Source organism: Hibiscus syriacus, unplaced genomic scaffold, assembly GCF_006381635.1.
Source record: "Hibiscus syriacus cultivar Baekdansim isolate YM2019G1 unplaced genomic scaffold, ASM638163v2 tig00110893_pilon, whole genome shotgun sequence".
Lineage (NCBI taxonomy): Eukaryota > Viridiplantae > Streptophyta > Magnoliopsida > Malvales > Malvaceae > Hibiscus > Hibiscus syriacus.
This window is the reverse complement of record NW_024062901.1, coordinates 10,130,809-10,149,403: the sequence shown is the minus strand read 5'-3', so window position 1 is coordinate 10,149,403 and position 18,595 is coordinate 10,130,809. Positions and strand designations below refer to the sequence as shown.

The following is an 18,595-nucleotide window of genomic DNA, read 5'->3' as shown; positions in this document are numbered from 1 at the left end:
AATGCTGACCAATTGTTGATAGACGATAGGTTTAAGATGAAACAATTTATCAAACTTCCAAGCTTTAAGAATCGGAAGGTATTCGAAGTCAATATCAACCATGGCTTGAAGCGAAGGAATACACTCTTCACGGATTCTATAAGTTTGGAAAGAATTTCTGTACCTAAAGTACAATTCGTCTCTACGACGCTCAGGCATGTTAAAGCAAGATCCTAATAGGCTATTAGGAGGTTGAGAAATGGAATTAGGAGGTTGGTTTGAACGAGAACGACTCGACGAAGTTCTAGGGCGTTTGGGATTAGACATGGTTTAGGAATTGGAATAAGAAATATAACCTACAAATTAAAAGACATGTATGCAGTTTAATCAATCCCAAAACTCAATTAAGTCCGCATTAATTCAAGGTTCTCTAAACCAAATTCTAATGGGCATAGTTTTTGAAAAATTATTTAGAAAACAACGTTTGAAAATTATAATATGTATAGTTTTTCATGAAGACAACATAATTAAATCAAAAACATCAAATTTAAAAACTAAATTCAAATTTTCGATTTTTTTAATTTCGAAAATCCAAAAATTTATTGAAAAATTGTGTGTTTTTGATGAAATTTGTTGTAAAATCTAGTTTAGAATCATCATATAACCAATGCCCGATATAATGTTCATCCTAGAACTAATCAAAACTAGCCCTAAGATCGAAAATTGATAAAATGAGTTTTTAGAAAAGTTTACCTTGAAATTTTGGATTGAGAGGGATGTATTGATGTTTTGCACGAATTAATGATTGAAGCAGGATTAGGAGTTGAAAAGCTCGAAGATTCCGTTAAAAAACCAAGGATTTGGAGCAATTTTAAGAGTAGGAAAGAGAGAGGAGGCGAACGGCTAAGAGAGTTTAGTTTTAGGTTTTAAAACAATTGAGAAAATAAGCCTTTTTAACCTAAAACCCGATGGATGCATCGATGCATGACCCTGTGCATCGATGCACATTCAAGGCATGCATTGGTGCATCAGCAAGATGAATCGATGCACATTCAAAGGGATGCATCGATGCACTGTTAAGTGTATCGATGCATAAAGCACAAAAATGTCAAAAATCAGTTTTAAACACTTAAAATGCTAAAATAATTATCTCTAGTGGTATTGGAAACTCATATATTAAAAATTAATCATGTTTAATCAATCAAATTAATCTTTAAACAACATTTGAACATAAAATTAATTTTCACCAAATAACATAAACTCCCTCTAACTAATAGCAATGAATACAATCAAAAATTACCATTATAAGCATTTTTCATTTATTCTTAAAAGTGCTAAAAAATATTTTAAACACTAAGTGAAGATAGGTCAGTTAAACCTAATTCTCTCTTAAGTGTCCAAAATATTTCCTTGTCTAAAGGTTTTGTAAAGATATCTGCTAATTGGTATAAAGTATCAGCAAATTCTAGAATTACATCTTCCTTAGCGACATGGTCTCTAATAAAGTGATGCCTAATTTCAATATGCTTAGTTCTAGAGTGTTGGATGATATTTATAGTGAGACAAATAGCACTAGTATTGTCACACTTGATAGGAATGGTACTTACTTCAATTCCATAATAAAAAAGTTGTTGTTTCATCCATAAAACTTGTGCAAAACAACTATCGGTTGAAATGTATTCCGCTTCAGTGGTAGATAATGCAACACAATTTTGTTTCTTTGAAAACCAAGAAATCATCATATTTCCAAGGAATTGGCAAGTACCGGAGGTGCTTTTCCTATCTAATTTGTATCCTCCATAATCCGCATCAGAAAAGGCATGCAAGCTAAAGCTAGAGTCTCTAGGATACCAAAGTCCTAAACTAGGAGTGTCCTTAAGGTATCTAAAGATTCTCTTAACAGCTAGTAAATGTGAATCCTTAGGACAAGATTGAAATCTAGCACATAAGGAAACACTAAACATAATGTCCGGTCTACTTGCAGTTAGATAGAGCAAAGAACCAATCATTGACCTATATAATTTAACATCCACACATTTACCTCCTTCATCTATGTCAAGCTTTGTTGATGAGCTCATTGGAGTGTCATGAGGTTTTCCATTTTCTAGTCCAAATTTCTTGAGCATATCTTTGACATACTTAGCTTGATTGATGAAGATGCCATCTTTTCTTTGCTTGATTTGGAGTCCCAAGAAAAATGAGAGCTCCCCCATCATGCTCATCTTGAATTCGCTTTGCATTAACTTAGAAAATTCTTGGCAAAGAACATCATTAGTAGAACCAAATATTATATCATCAACATAAATTTGAACTACTAATAAATCTTTACCTTTATGCTTTAAAAACAATGTAGTGTCAACCTTCCCTTTTGAAAAACCTTTTTCAATTAAAAAATTTGACAATCTTTCATACCAAGCTCTAGGAGCTTGTTTTAAACCATAAAATGCTTTTGTCAATTTAAGAACATGGTCCGAAATTTTGAATCTTTAAAACCTGGAGGTTGTTCCACATACATTTATTCTTTTATAAAACCATTTAAAAATGCACTTTTAACATCCATTTGATATAATTTAAATTCATGAAAACATTCAAATGCTAATAACATTCTAATTGCTTCCATCCTAGCTACGAGAGCGTATGTTTCATCATAGTCTATGCCTTCTTCTTGAGTATAGTCTTGAGCAACAAGTCTAGCCTTGTTTCTCACTATATTACCACTCTCATCAAGCTTATTCATAAATACACATCTAGTACCTACAGTAGATTTATTATGAGGCCTTTCAACTAGTGTCCAAACTTTACTTCTCTCAAATTGATTTAACTCTTCTTGCATAGCCATAATCCAATGTTCATCATTTAATGCTTCTTTAATATTCTTAGGCTCTATGCATGAGATAAATGCAACATAATTACAAATATTTCTAAGAGAAGATCGAGTTGTTACCCCTTTGGATGAATCACCTATAATCTCACCATCCTTGACATAGTTGTATTCCCTTGGGTAAGAGACTTCCCTTTCTTCAATGGTTGGATTCTCGAGAGGATCATGAGTTTCCTCATTTTTCATTTCTTCCTTTGATGATGGTTCTCCAACGTCATGTCTAACATCATTTGTATTTATAATACCTACATCATCATTCAAACAAGAATTCTTCCTCGGAAGGAGATTATCATCGAAAACAACATGTATAGACTCTTCTACAACTAAAGTTCTTTTATTAAATACTCGATAAGCTTTAGAACTTAAGGAATAACCCAGAAAAATTCCTTCATCACTTTTAGTATCAAATTTGCCAAGACTGTCTTTACCGTTATTTAAAACAAAACATTTACATCCAAAAGGATGAAAATAGCTAATGTTAGGCTTTTTGTTTTTGATAATTTCATATGGAGTTTTCTTTAAAATATGCCTAATCATTACTCGATTAATAACATAACAAGCGGTATTTGTGGCTTCCGCCCAAAAATATTTTGGCAAATTGTTTTCACAAAGCATGGTTCTAGCCATTTCTTATAAAATTCAATTTTTCCTCTCAACAACTCCATTTTGTTGAGGGATTCTAGGTGCTGAAAAATTATGGCTAATACCGTTAGAATCACAAAATTCAGTAAATCCAAGGTTTTCAAATTCAGTTCCATGATCACTCCTAACACTAGTTATAGAGTAAACTTTTTCATTTTGGATTACTTTTGAAAACGTGATGAATTTTTCTAATGCTTCATCTTTAGTACTTAAAAATATAACCCAAGTATATCTAGAATAGTCATCTAGCAAGACAAATGCATATTATTTTCCACCCAAGCTAGTAGTCCTAGTTGGCCCAAAAAGATCTATATGGATCAATTGTAATACTCTACCAGTTGATACATCATTAATGGATTTAAAAGAAACTCGCTTTTATTTTCCTTTAGCACAAGCATCACATATTTTATCATTATCAAATTTTAGTTTAGGAAACCCTCGAACTAAATCACCTTGAATTAGCCATTGCAAAACACTCATACTAACATGTCCTAGTCTCATATGTCATAACCAACTATCATGCTCATCCTTAGCAACTAGGCATAAATTAGTCATATCAATAGAGTCTAAATGTACCATGTATATGTTTCCTATTATATGACCAATAAGCATAATTTGATTAGATGCAATGTCAATAACTTTACAACCATTGGTTTCAAACATGACATTGAATCCTTTATCACATAATTGACTAATACTTAAGAGATTATACTTTAATCCATTCACATATAAAACATTTTTAATTTATATGGAAGAGGTATTACCTATAGTACCTATACCTTCGATGTGACCTTTTGAATTATCACCAAAAGTCACTTCTCCTCCATTTTTGGTGTTAAGTTCTATGAACCGGTTTTTGTCTCCGGTCATGTGTCTTGAGCATCCACTATCAAGGTACAATGAGTTTGAATTTGTTTCTCGTGCCTTGTAGCAATGCTCCTTTCCTTACAAACATAGATTAATTTCTAATTTTTGGTACCCAAATTCTTTTGGGTCCATATTCATTAGTTTCCAAAATCCTAGTCCCCTTATGTATCAATTTGTGTAGGATATCCTTATCTTTAGTAGTAATGAGCTCTTTAGGAACCCATATACTTCTAACGATTTTTCCATTAGAGGTTCTTCGGGGACCTCTATGATTATAGTTTTTAAAAAAATTTCTAACAAAGTTAGATTTTGAATTTTCTCCATTTTCAAAACGTTTTGTTCCAACTTTATCAAAAGAAGTTTTAAGATCATCAATTTTCTTTTGATGATCATCATTGACCTTTGAAAGTAAATTTTGCAAATCCAAAATTTTCTTTTCAAACTCTTCTAGTTTGATTTGTAAATCTTTGATTTTACTTTCAAGATCGTTGTTGGTTTTGGATATGAGTTTATTTTCATTTTTCAATTTTGAAACATCATTTTTATATTTTAAAAACAATTTCTCATAATCCGAAGCCAACCCATTATATTCCTCTAATAGCTCATCATAAGATAAATCATCAAATTCAGATGAGTTAGAGGTTACCTTAGAATCTTCCCTGAATGCCATCAAGCACAAGTTTGCTACTTCTTGTTCCTCTTCATCGGAACCCTCTTCATCGCTCCATGTAGCCACATGAGCCTTGTGCTTAATTTTTGATTGACCATTTCTTTTCAATTGTGGTCAATCATATTTGACATGCCCTGACTTTTTGCATTCATAGCAAATGATAGGGTCTTTCTCTTTTGGTTTATTTTTGAGGCCTTCATCCCGTTTGAATTTTCTTCCTCGGTAAGGTCTCATCATTTTTCTGAACCGTTTGGCAAACAATGTCATTTTCTCGTCATCGTCATCGTCATCTTCATCCGAATCACTCTCATCTTTTGTGGATTTGAGAGCAACTCCAATGTTTTTCTTCTTCTCATTCTCCTTTGGTGTCTCGTCACTCTTATCGAGGTCCACCTCTTCTTCAAGCATCATTTCATGAGTGAGGAGAGAACCGATTAGCTCTTCAAGAGTTAAGGACTTTAGGTTCTTAGCCTCGATGATTGCAGTCTTCTTGGATTGCCATAATTTTGGAAGTGAGTAAACTAACTTCCTCACAAGTTTTTTGTTTGGTATGATCTCTCCATATGATTTGAGACCATTGACAATCGTTAAGAATCTATCCTTCATAGCTTTGATATCTTCATTTGGTTTCATTTTGAAATTTTCATAGCTATGTGTTAGAAGACTAATTTTAGATTCTTTTACCTCGTCGGTGCCTTCATGAGTGACTTGTAGTTTATCCCATATTTCCTTGGCGGTTGTACAAGATGAAACTCTTCCATATTCATCTGGTCCAAGAGCACAAAATATAATATGAATGACTTTGGAATTGAGTTGGAACATTCTTGTCTCTCATTCACTCCACAATCTTGGATGAGTGAGCGTCTTGATATATCCATCTTCTACAACATTCCATACTCCCATGTCACTAGCTTGAATAAAATATATCATCATATTCTTCAATAGGCATAGTTAGCCCCATTGAAGAAAGGAGGCTTGTTGACGGGCATCGAATCGAGACCGGAGTCGACGTTTGAAGTGGAGGTCATTGATGACTTTGATTATCGATGTAACTCTTCCCGAATCGACTCAAGAGGTGATTAAACCTTCAAATGAGTTAGGTTATGATACAAATTGTTGAGTTAATCGATCGACGGAATCGACCAAGAGGGTAGATGAATTGGCAATTAAAATTTTTGTGGAAGCTTTTGCAGAAAATTGAAAGTAATTGCACAGCGATTTAGAGTGGTTCGACTTTCTCAATCAAAGTCTACGTCCACTACCTTAGCTATCCACACTAAAGATTTTCCAAGAAATTCACTAATTTGTTCTTTCTTTTGAGGCCAAAGAGATAACCTTACAACTCCCTCAAGAATATACCCCAATTCTTGAGAACACTCTTTCTCAAAGAGAAGATTACAAATTTGCAAACTTACAAGGAAATCCTCACAAGAAAAGATTGTTTGCACAATTCAAGAACAAAGAAAAGAACACTCAAGAATGAATACAATTGAGTACAAGTAGTGTTCTTGAAAGCAAAATGAATATTAAATGAAAAATAGGCTTGAAATGCTCAAACTTGAGGTTTGATGCTTTCTCTTTGATTCTCTCTTGATTCTAGTTGCTTGTTGTTTCTTGTTTTTTTATCAATGGCTTTTAAGCTTGTTTAAATACACCTTCAAATGATTCTGAATGTTGGGGATGATTAGTGGAGTCAATAGAGTTGTTTAAGTGTGAAAATAATTAATTAAAGCGGTTGGGAGCATCAGTGCATCGATGCATACCCTAGGTGCATCGGTGCATCAGTGTAAAATTCAAATATTTTGACCGTTGGACTCTCAGTGCATCGGTGCATCAAGTGCATTCGATGTTTTAAAATAGCCAGAGTGCATCGATGCATGGCTGGTGCATCGATGCATCAAATGCATTTGATGTTTTCATAAAATCTACAGTGCATCGGTGCATGGTATGTGCATCGATGCATGAAATGCATTCGAAGTTCAATTTAATTCAATGCATGGATTGGTGCATCGGCACATCACTCTGAAAAATTGATTCTAGGCTTGATTTTGGTTCAAAATACTTTGTAAAAATTATTTCAAAAATATATTAAGTATAAAACACAATTTTACACATTTAGTAAGGTTTGAAATTGATCTTAAAAGACTTGGAGTTATAATTTGATATTCGATTAATTGAATTGAATATACTTAGAAAAATCATTTATAGAATCTTAAAATTCATTTAAACTAATTTGTTATATCAAAACACGAAAATGTTTTCAGCAATTGATCCTTCCGGATAACGCTTATTACGACAATAAGACTTCAACTTGCCCAAGAACCTATACACAAAACAACATACTACGTAAATACATTTTATTAAAAGGTATAATCAGTAGTAATTTGAAATGTGTAATTCAATTAACACCTCTCTATAGGGTACAACCATCGATAGAAAACTGGTCCACTAACTCTTGCTTCGTGAGGAAGATGAATTAGCAGATGCACCACAATTGTGAAGAATGAAGGCGGAAATATCTTCTCCAATTTGCATAAAGCCAAGGTGACTCGATCTTGTAGTTTATCAAGTTCTTCAACCATTAGCACTTTCCCACAGATGGCTTTCATTATATTAGAAAGTTCAATGATACAAGATGCCACCTTACTCGACATGCAACCGCGAACAACTACTGGCAGTAAATCTTACATTAATATGTGATAATCATGTGACTTTAAACCATAAAGTATTCGATCTTTAACATTAATATGGGACCTTTATATCCTTCAACACCGTGCAAAACACTTCTTTTTCTTTCTTTGAATGAGAAAAAATAGAAGGCGGCAAGAAATATCTTCACTTCGGATGTAATTGCGGATGAAGATCATGTCGAATTCCCATATCCACTAAGTCAAGTCGACTCTTAAGATTATCTTTATATTTTCTGCCATCATTCAGAATGGTCCCGATAATATTCTCACAAACATTCTTCTCAATATGCATTACATCAAGATTATGTCTCAAAATCTACTTTTTCCAATAAGGCAACTCGAAGAATATACTCATGTTTTTCCACAAGTCTACCTCATTTGGATCATCCTCTTCATCAGACTCATCATCATTTTGTTCGTCAACTTCAACCTCTTCATTAAAATGCTTTGCCTTTTTCTTTGATCGTGTACTACTTGGTTGATTCATCTTTCCATAAGTAAAATTGATATTTTTCAACACTCTGAATATTTCAGAGCCATTTGTTTGGTCAGGAGCATTTCAAAACTCTTCATCACCATTAAACATATTCTTTTGACATCTAAATCTATGATTATTATGTAACCACTGAAGATGTCCCATATAAGAAAACTTCTTTCCATTAACCAACCACTTTGAACATGTTTATGCAGCACAACAAGACAAGCATAACGACCTTTGGTACTTCAACCAGATAAATTTGTTGAATGGATTAAACCCATCAGTTGCAAGACTGAGCCTGACATTTCGAGGATCTCTCACAAAACTTGGATACTTGTTGTCAAATGACTTCCAAGCTAAAGAATTCGCAGGATGCCGTAATAATCCATCATCGGTTCTGCCATCATGATGCCACCTCATAGACTCAGCAGTCTTGGAGGACATAAACAATCTTTGTAGCCTAGGTATGAGAGGAAAATATCGCAGAATCTTGACCGGTTTCTTTTTTGATCGTGCTTGAGCTTCATCCTTAGTAACATTTTCTGCCTCCCTAATCATCCATCGAGATCTTCCGCATACATGACAAGAGTCCTGATTTTTTCGATCCCCCAATATAACATACAATCATTAGGACAACTATGAATTTTGTCATATCCAAAACCCAAATCTTTTATCATTTTCTTCATATATTTGCATGATTGAGGAATTTTTGCAAAAGGAAACACTTCTCCTACTAACTCCAAAAATTGCGTAAATGAGTTACCAGTCCACCCTCCCATGCATTTTAAGTGGAAAAGACGAATACAGAAAGAAAGATTTGAAAACTTTGATCCCTCATAAAGTTGTTCATTCATTTCATTCAGCAACTTGTAAAACTTTGCCACTTCTCCATTTGGCTCTTCATCACTTCTGATTCTTCCCATCTCAATGGGATCATTAACATTAGCACAATAATTTTCTGTAACATACGGCTGATGAGTGTGCATATTAAATGCATCTCGTAACATCCCTTCCATGTCATCTTCTCTAAAAGTTGGATGGTGAGAAGGAGCAGGATAAGTCGAATAGCTCGTGGAAGCAGATCTATCTGATACAAACTCTCCATGAAAGATCCATTTTCTATACCCCCGAACAAATCCAAAAATAACTAGATACTCGTACACAACTTCACGAATGTGCCAATTAATGTTCAAACAATTCTTATAAGGGAAAAGAATCATATTCTCTTAGCTTGCATTTAGAAAAGCTAAGTGTAGAAAGTTTTCGACTCCATTTCGATATTCGACGCTTACCCTTGAGAAATCCATCCAACTCTTATCCATTTCGTATTTATGGAGTTTCAATTTCAAAAGTTAATTGCTAATAATATATATAAATTTATAACCTAAACAAAAGCATTAAACTATCAGATTTTTAACGCCTCTAAAACCGCCGCATACTATATATTCATTAAACTATCAGATTTAGCGCATACTATAAAACTAAATACTTACACATATGTTTCATCGAACTAGAACCAGAACCAGAAGCATAACCAAAACCACTCCTAACCTTATGGAAAATGTTGATTATGATGCTCTTTAGATGAACCAGAACCACAAATGTTTAGTGATCCACACCTAACCTTATGGAAGTTAATTCCATACAGTAAATTAATTACTCTAGACTTAAATTTCACCATATATATTACTCAATGTGAAAAAGAAAATGGCAATGCCACAAGAAGACAATAAACAATAAATAACCATAAAATGCTATGCCAAAAACCTTTAAAAATGAAAACAAGAAAAAATAAACGAAGAAAGATAAACGAAGAAAGATAAAGGAAAAAGTGAAATGGTTAAAAATGAAATAAGTGACGAAGTCTTATACCTCTACAACTCGATCAAACTCCGACAGCAACAGTGATTTCCGAGGTTAAGGACGTTTCAACAACAAGATTTACTTCAAGTCTCAGAGCAGAAAATAAGCAGACGAAGTAAATGGACCTACAGAAAGGACGTAAGAAAGCAAGGTCAATCAAACCAAGATAATGTCGAATCACACACAATACAGACAGATCATAGGTTCTCTTCAACATATATCTAATGCAAGGCCTGACATTAATTTTGCAGTAAGCAAGGTCAATCAATTCAGGCACTTTCCGGTAGTATTATTTTGTGCAACATGTTCAACAAGTTTATCATGGACAATCACATGTGGAATTTCCTCTAATAGTACATGTGTATTCGATCCATTCTGATAAATACAATTATTTGTAACCTGGTCATCATTTTCATGTTGATTAACATCATGAACCTCATTGTTAGTCAGTATAAAAGTAATTTGAGAATTTGAAATATGAGCATCTTGGCTAGGAAACAAAGAATCTTAATTTATCGTAATTATATATCCTAAGCTTAATTTACATTTATCATAAGCTTAATTTACATATACATACATGCATATGACATATAGATTCCTCACATGCATTCATAAGACAAATACGACCAAGAACTCATTAAATTGAATCCTATGTATTGACAAGTATCATGAAAATGTTAAAACAAATGGTAATGGAAATCGTATTGATAAGACATTGTGATGAGGTTTCTATAGGGCCTGATAGATTATCTTGATAATTTAAGGATGTAAAACCAAAATTTTCAATTAGCTCTAGGTTGTAGAATGAACACAAACATATAAGAAGAAACTAAACCCTCAACTATTTCAAATCCAATAACTGTAAGCACATCAACATCTACGAAAACAAATTCCACTTATAAAACGCAACCCATGAAGCATTAAACAATTATTGTGCAACACTAACTATGAACAGAGACAAGAACATAAAGAACATAGAAGAAAATTACAAATATTACAGTATAGAAAGACTAACAAAAAGCATAACCTACTTTTCAACAATGGAGCAAGTCTTGGCAGTAAGAACTCCCTTAAATTCTTGATCGCTTTCTTCCAAATATTCAATTAACTCCTTTGTTAAAGGCTTCTCATTGCTTTCACTCACCAACAAGTATACAAGGTTAAGTGCCTTCTTTCGAATTGGAGCATCTGAATCTTGGAACACAAAAATTCAAATAAGAAAATTACAAATCTCTACTTAATTCCTACTCCAAGCTTCCTCCATTCAAGCCCAAGGGACGATTGTGGAAATCTCTAAAGGGGATTTATCCTCAAGAGGAGATCAAATTCAAATGACATCTAAAGGGAAAATAATCGAGGAGATAAACAAAAGATATGAAAAAAATCAATTGTTTTCTTTCGAGTAAAAAGATGTTAAAACCTCAGTAAGCAATCCGAGTTGTTCCACCAAAGGACGAAAGAGCTGGAGGTGAGAATAACTGGTTGACTCGGAACAGTGTGGAGATTTTGATGGGAGTGGCGGTGAAGGCGACGATAGCACCGAACGACTGCAGCTTTGTCGGTAAAGGGTAAACAACAGAAACCAGGTAAAGAAAAAAATGACCAGCGGCGCGACGATGATGAGTGATGGCGCAACGTTGGTCAGTAGAGGCTGGACGGTGGTGAGTGGTGCCGATTTGATGAAGACGCACGACCAATCCATAGAAAATTAGGGATAAAAAAATTAGGGAATGGGCAGAATTGGGGATATCTGATATAACGATGGACAATAGCGGTGTTTACATTAAAACGCCACTAAGGGACCAAATATATGCGACGTTTATTACAAAAACGTCCCTAAAGGACAATACTACTGCGGCGTTTATTAATAAAACGCCACTAAATGATAAAACTATTGCGACGTTTTTATATAAACACCGCTAAAGAACATGGATATTACGGCGTTTTTCTACAAACGCCATAAATATACATGGATATTGCGACGTTTGGTCACAAACGCCACTAAAGTACAATACTATTACGATGTTTTCTCACAGACGCTACTAAATTAAGAGTATTTTTGTGACGTTTAATAAAAAAACTGCCGCTATAAACTAACCCTATTATGACATTTTTAGTAAAAACGCCACTATAAAGTAACCCTATTGCAACATTTTTTTAAAAAACACCACCAAACTTTCATTTTTTGACATTTGGGTTGTAAACGCCGCAATATGTTTAAAATTTGTAGCCTTTTCCCCCCTAATTTTTTCCTTTAATAAAAAGAGTATCCTAAAAAGATAATAATCCTAATATCCATAAACTAATCAGAACCGCATATTCAAAAAAAATAAAAATAAAAATTAACATTTAAATACAATCCAAAAATTAAAATAAAATAAAAATAGAGAGCAAATGTTTAATAAAAAAAGTCTCCTAAAAACATAATAATCCTAATCTACATAAACTAAATTTACTATAATGTAGTAGTTTTATGTAATTAACAACAATCATTCATTTAATTAAGACAGAAGTTTTGCATAAAAATACATAACAACAAAATACATTAAAATTTATAAACATTAAAGTTATGCAACAACAGTTTTCACCATATTGTTCACTACAATTTAGTCTTCATTGCTCCTTCGTGGGGAAATGACGTAAGAAAGTCGTTTTCTATGTTTCACGACGCATCGTTAAGTTTTCCCCCCGTGAAAACTCTATATGGAGAAACTCTTCATCCATTTCACCAAATAAATCCCCTACCTCCGGTTCACCAAGAAGATTGCTTGTGCGGTTCAGTGTTTCACTTGAAATAGATAACGACCTTCCACCTACAGTATGAAACTTGATTGGAGGTAGCTTTGGAATTGAATCAAACATTAAAAAAAATTTAAATACAAGATAGAAACGTTTACTTGGAGTATCATTAGAGCCAATGTCGTCTTCATTGAGGATATATATTGTTTTTGCAATTGAAGATTCTTTTAACGCCAGTTAGTTACCAATTTCGGTTCTAAACATCGGGTATTTATCCACTCCTCTATCATCGTTCTCAATAAGCTTAGAACATCCTACATGCGTGCGATCTATGAAATTTTAGATTAGAAAATAAAAATATAGTGGCATAAAATTTCAGCGATTAATTATTACCTTTACTTAGGAGATCAACCATGGAAGGGTATTTTGCAATAGGAGGGCCTTTCGGGTCATCATCGACTATCGACATCAAGTTCAGACTGATAGCCTCCCAACAATAATTTGATCCATCGTCAGAACTAAGACGCCACGTGGACATTTCGACTATATTTTCTCTTACTGAATGCAACACCTGGTCTTCGTATAGATATTCATGTTTTCAAAAGCTATTATTTTCCTATTAGAAAGTAATTATTTTTCTATTCGAAAGAAACAAAACACTTCTCCCAAGCAGTAAACCAGTAAAACAATATGTATACATATTCTTTTCCTATTCGAAAGCTATTATTTTTCTCCATTACGTTAGCTTTATGGTTTTCCCCATTTTCATAATACCAACAAAAAATAAATGAAAAAGTTCAATAGTAAGAGAAGGGATCAAACCGTGCAATCGTAAGATAATTGTTCGCTACTGAGAGGGCAAATTTGGTCGTCGGGACATACAGAAGACGACGTCGGCTAGAATCGTGTGTGGGTCGTTGTTGTACCAGAGAAATCCTTTAGGGAAGCAGTGTTGAAATGATTTTAAGGATTGGGAAGGAGAAATGTGTGGAGCATATATTGACCCTTTTGCGGCATTTTTTAAACAAACACCACTATAGTACATGTTTTTGCGGTGTTTTTATAAAAACGCCACGATAAACAACATATTGCTCCGTTTGTGAGACAAACGCCGCTAAATAACTGCTCTATTACGGCGTTTGTTTCATAAACGCCGCTAAATTACTTCTCTATAGCGTCATTTGTTGAACAAACGCCACTATAAACAACACAATCGCGGCGTTTGTATAAAAACGCCGCAAAATTACCACTATGTTGCGGCGTTTGTTGAAAAAAAGCCACTATAAACAAATCTATTGTGGCGTTTTAGCTATAAACGCCGCTAAATTACCATTCTATTACAGCATTTTTTTTGAAAAACGACGCTAAAGTATCATTTTGTGGCGTTTGTATTGTAAACGCCGCGACATGCTTAACTTTTGTGGCATTTGCCCTTAAAACGCTGCTAGAAACGCTGTTAGAAATGCCGCTATAGAACACTTTTGCTGTAGTGATTATGGAACATCAGTTCTGTTTCTTCATGGGATTGTTTAAATGGCACAAATTTCCTGGCATTATTTTGTAGCTTGAGAATGCTCTCAAGGCAGAAGAAAATGTCAAAGCCACACTTAATGCTGAGCGTGTCAATTCAAGAGCATTGTTGATGACCGAGGATGAGATCACACCAGGTTAGTCTTCTTGCAACATAGTTATGTTAGGGGCAATCAGCTTTTCCCCCATGCTTTTGGCCCTTCATATAGATTCTTTTAGTCCTAAATCTGTTGATATCATGCCAATTTCAGTACCCTTTCAGAGATCTAGCATTTGCTAGTTTATCCTGATCTAATGATATTCCCTATTTCTTGTAGTAGTGCCCTTATGTAATATTTTTGTTCCAAAAGATCTTATAGTTAAATCATGTAATATATGCTGATTAGGGAAATGAATTTGCTCCGTGAAAGTAACATGCAGCTTAGAGAGGAGAACAAGCTCAATTTTGAGGAGTGCCAGGTATGTCTTTGGAGGGAACCTGGCACTCTAGGCCTAGGATCATTTTGGGGAAAAATCAATTTTCTGGAATAAGCAATATTTGTTTATTTATTATGTTTGTCAATTTACAGGTTTTCCTGTTTTGCTTATAGAAATTACGAGAGGTGGCTCATAAAAGTAGGATTGAATCTGAAGCTCTAGGAGAGTCAGCTGATGGACAGGCAATTTGAGCTTGAAGCTTCTAAAAGGGAAATTGAAAAGCATCAGACGGAGAGAGGTGTCTTGGAAAAGAGGGTCTCTGAGGTAAGAGTACGAGTTAAAGTGTAGACTGCTATTTTTCTCAAGTAAAGTTACTTGAGAGATGTAGAAACATCGATGTGGAAGACTATGATCGTCTGAAAAATGATGTGCAACAGAAGGAGGTAAGATGAGCTTTTATGAACACATATCACTTCGTTATAAGCATTTGAATTGCAATCTGTGAAAGTAAACTTTCAGATCACATTGATTCGGTCCCTTGCAATAGATCCAGTTATGGGATGATGCAAGACAGAATCTGAATTGGTGTGGGGAAGATTAGGAGTTTGGGAAGAGATTTTCTTTTGCAGGCCCATGGTGTTTGTTCGTTACCTGCAATCTTTTTGAGTTGAAGTATCCAAAATCTTGAATATTTTTCTGCATAACTTTTACTGAATTCAAAAATTACCTGTAGGCATGAAAGAGTAGAGGAGTGTCCTAATGCTGCTGGAATGAGAAACTGGAGGCATATCCTCCTAAATAGCAAACATGGAAATAGGGAACACATAGCAGCAGAAGCTGAAGTAATTAATATCCTAAAAACAAATTTCAAAAAATACCAACCAAAGTCAAATTTAAATATTTATTAATTTTTATATAATAGTATTATTATTATTATTATGAGATGTCGTAGTCTCATAATAACCGTTATGGGTTATTTTTGATATTATGCAAATTTTTATTACACTTTTATTAGTTCATCCAATAAAATCTTTTTGTATTCGTCACTACATGGGTCGAGGGAGACTGACAGGGGCAAAATTTTAGTTTCTCTTATAATTTAAATATTTTTTTATTGATAATTTAATTTTCATTCTCTAGAATTTTATTTTTATAAGTTACAAATACACATACGTAAAATGAAGATTTTATTTTGTAACTTTGGGGACAAATGAGCATTGAAAAGAAAGAAGGCGTGTAATTTCATGCATGTGAACTGTTAATTAAAGAAATGAAAGAAAGGACGTAAAGGCATGAAAACAATAAGGGATGATTTAAGTGAAAAATGTCGACATTCTAAGGCTGTGCGTCGTTTGCTTTGGTCGTTTGGTTTAATCAAAAGCCGTTTGGATGACAACATTATGTCTCCATCTTCGTTGTACTACTCGATCCCATCGTCTTCTCCTACACTGTGCCCACCTTTACAAACCCTAGACTACCTTTAACTATATTTAAAAAACACAAAAATAATGAAAATTTAGACCCTAGTCTCAAAAAAATAATTTGAACTCTAACCTCACTAAAAAAAATCTAATATGTTATCTCACTAAACGATCCGATTATCGTTCGATTTCATTAATTTTTTAGTTGAATATAAATATAAATACAACAAAAACAGTTATAGGCATGGGAATCTAGGCCATCATGCTAACGCTACCATGTATGTATATAAATTATTGAGTGGTTTTCCCTTGCAGCTTCATATTCTCTTGTAATAGCCATCAATTGCAAGTTGTGTGCTTTGCAAATTCCTCAGCTTTCCATATAAATATCATCTTTCCTTTCTCTATGATCAAGCCCCTTTCCGTCGTATAAGGCACCGTGCCCTACACCATACTTCAATGGCTCATTTTCAACTTTGTTCATTAAAAGTCTTGCAGATTTTTTCCCTTCTCCTGCTCCTCATTTACCCTGCAACAGTCTCTTGCGAGTGTACTTGCGTAGACGACGATGTTCGACAAGACAAGGCCGAAGCGCTCCGATATAAGCTCGGTGCCATTGCTTCCATTCTCGTTGCCGGTGCTATCGGAGTTAGCCTCCCGTTGTTGGGGTCACGGATCCCTGCGTTGAGCCCTGAAAACGACCAGTTCTTCATGATCAAGGCGTTTGCGGCCGGCGTGATCCTCGCGACCGGGTTCGTTCACATCCTACCCGATGCATTCGAGAGCCTGACTTCTCCGTGCATTAGAAGTAGACCTTGGGGGAAATTCCCTTTCTCAGGCTTCATCGTGATGATGTCGGCTATAGGGACGTTGATGATTGATGCGTTCGCGACGGGGTATTATAAGAGACAACATTTAAGTAACGAGAAGCAAGTTGATGCAGATGATGAAGAACATGCAGGTCATTTGCATGTTCATACGCATGCCACTCATGGTCATGCTCATGGCTCTGCAGATTCCCCATCTGATCAGGAGTTGCTTTCCTCTCAGCTTATCCGTCAACGTATCATATCCCAAGTAGACTCAAATATACATACATACACACATACATAAACATACATGTTCCCATATAGTTTGATATCCAGATTGGATATACACTGATTTTTCAGGTATTGGAGGTGGGAATAGTGGTTCATTCGGTGGTAATTGGGATATCTTTGGGAGCTTCTCAAAGTGCAGGCACAATAAGGCCACTAGTTGCAGCCTTGTCCTTCCATCAGTTCTTTGAAGGAATGGGACTTGGTGGTTGCATATCTCAGGTATTCAATTCTAAATTCCTACACTTATACTAAGCTGAGGGGAGGGAATTTGGACCTAATACAATCTTAATTGTAATTTCAGGATGTATGTGTTCGGTTCATTTCGAGATTTTATCTTTTATACTTTGTGAAAAGGTTTTGAAAACCCCACATATTTTTAAATGGTTCATTCGACTGTAGCAAACAATCACGAGTCTAAATGATATTAGTGTCCCATTAAACGGACTTTAAACTTAAAATCGTTTTTTAGAATAAGTTAGTCCCATTACTTCATTCTGAAATAAAATAATCATATAAAGTATTCTCAATATGATCTTAAGCTCAAAGGCCCCTTAATGAGAACATTAGTACCACTGACACGTGTTATAAGCGGTGATGTGATACATCCCACATGTTCAAAGCGATAACACGTCACATGTCATATGTACATAAACTTACGCCATCACTTACAAATGTAAGACTTATTACATCAACGACAGATATTGATTATTAATCAATTAACTATTTTTATCCGGTCAGAGACGTTTAACTCTAAAATAAAATGTTGAGGGGTAAAATGCTTCCGATCTCTAATAATACCCGAATTTTGATACTCATGATCCGATAACTAAGAGTTCAATTTGGTTGATGGTGGAAATGGGAATGAAGGCACAATTCAAGTCAATGTCGGTGGCAATCATGGGGACATTTTTCTCCCTAACAACCCCGATGGGGATCGCAATAGGGATTGGGATATCGAGTTTCTACAAAGACAACGACCAAACAGCACTAATCGTGGAGGGAGTGTTCAACTCGGCATCGGCAGGGATATTGGTATACATGGCTCTAGTAGACCTGCTGGCTGCAGATTTCATGAACCCAAGGCTGCAATCCAATGCTAGGCTTCAACTCGGTGTCTATGTTTCACTTCTTCTTGGGACTGCCTGCATGTCTGTCTTGGCCAAATGGGCTTGAACCTTTTTGCTTCTTGTTTATTATTAGTACAATCCCTACCTTTTTTTGCTTTTCAATTCTTTGGGTCTTTTCTTCTTTCTCATGAATTATAGGTACGTTTATATAACATATACCAAGAAAATTCTAAGAGAAGCCAACTAAAAGG

At 34.7% G+C, this 18,595-nt stretch overlaps 1 protein-coding gene and 1 long non-coding RNA gene across 2 annotated transcripts; both read left to right on the top strand.

The window, feature by feature from the left end:
• The first annotated feature begins 14,717 nt into the window (after nucleotides 1-14,717).
• Nucleotides 14,718-15,228, top strand: LOC120145248. Its single transcript, XR_005518113.1, has 3 exons — nucleotides 14,718-14,798; nucleotides 14,930-15,080; nucleotides 15,128-15,228. It is a non-coding gene; the product is annotated as an uncharacterized LOC120145248 (long non-coding RNA).
• A 1,266-nt stretch (nucleotides 15,229-16,494) lies between these two features.
• Nucleotides 16,495-18,501, top strand: LOC120145056 (zinc transporter 1-like). Its single transcript, XM_039158963.1, has 3 exons — nucleotides 16,495-17,254; nucleotides 17,347-17,496; nucleotides 18,145-18,501. The coding sequence occupies exons 1-3, from the start codon at nucleotides 16,637-16,639 to the stop codon at nucleotides 18,448-18,450; spliced, it is 1,074 nt and encodes a 357-aa protein (XP_039014894.1). The 5' UTR covers nucleotides 16,495-16,636; the 3' UTR covers nucleotides 18,451-18,501.
• The last annotated feature ends 94 nt before the right edge of the window (nucleotides 18,502-18,595 follow it).

What these genes read in the sequence shown, in the direction of transcription:
- LOC120145056 (XM_039158963.1), top strand. Translation starts at nt 16,637, where the DNA reads ATGGCTCATTTTCAACTTTGTTCATTAAAAGTCTTGCAGATTTTTTCC. An exon ending in GTCAACGTATCATATCCCAA is followed by an intron (nt 17,255 to 17,346) that starts GTAGACTCAAAT and finishes CTGATTTTTCAG; the next exon opens with GTATTGGAGGTGGGAATAGT. An exon ending in TTGGTGGTTGCATATCTCAG is followed by an intron (nt 17,497 to 18,144) that starts GTATTCAATTCT and finishes ATGGGAATGAAG; the next exon opens with GCACAATTCAAGTCAATGTC.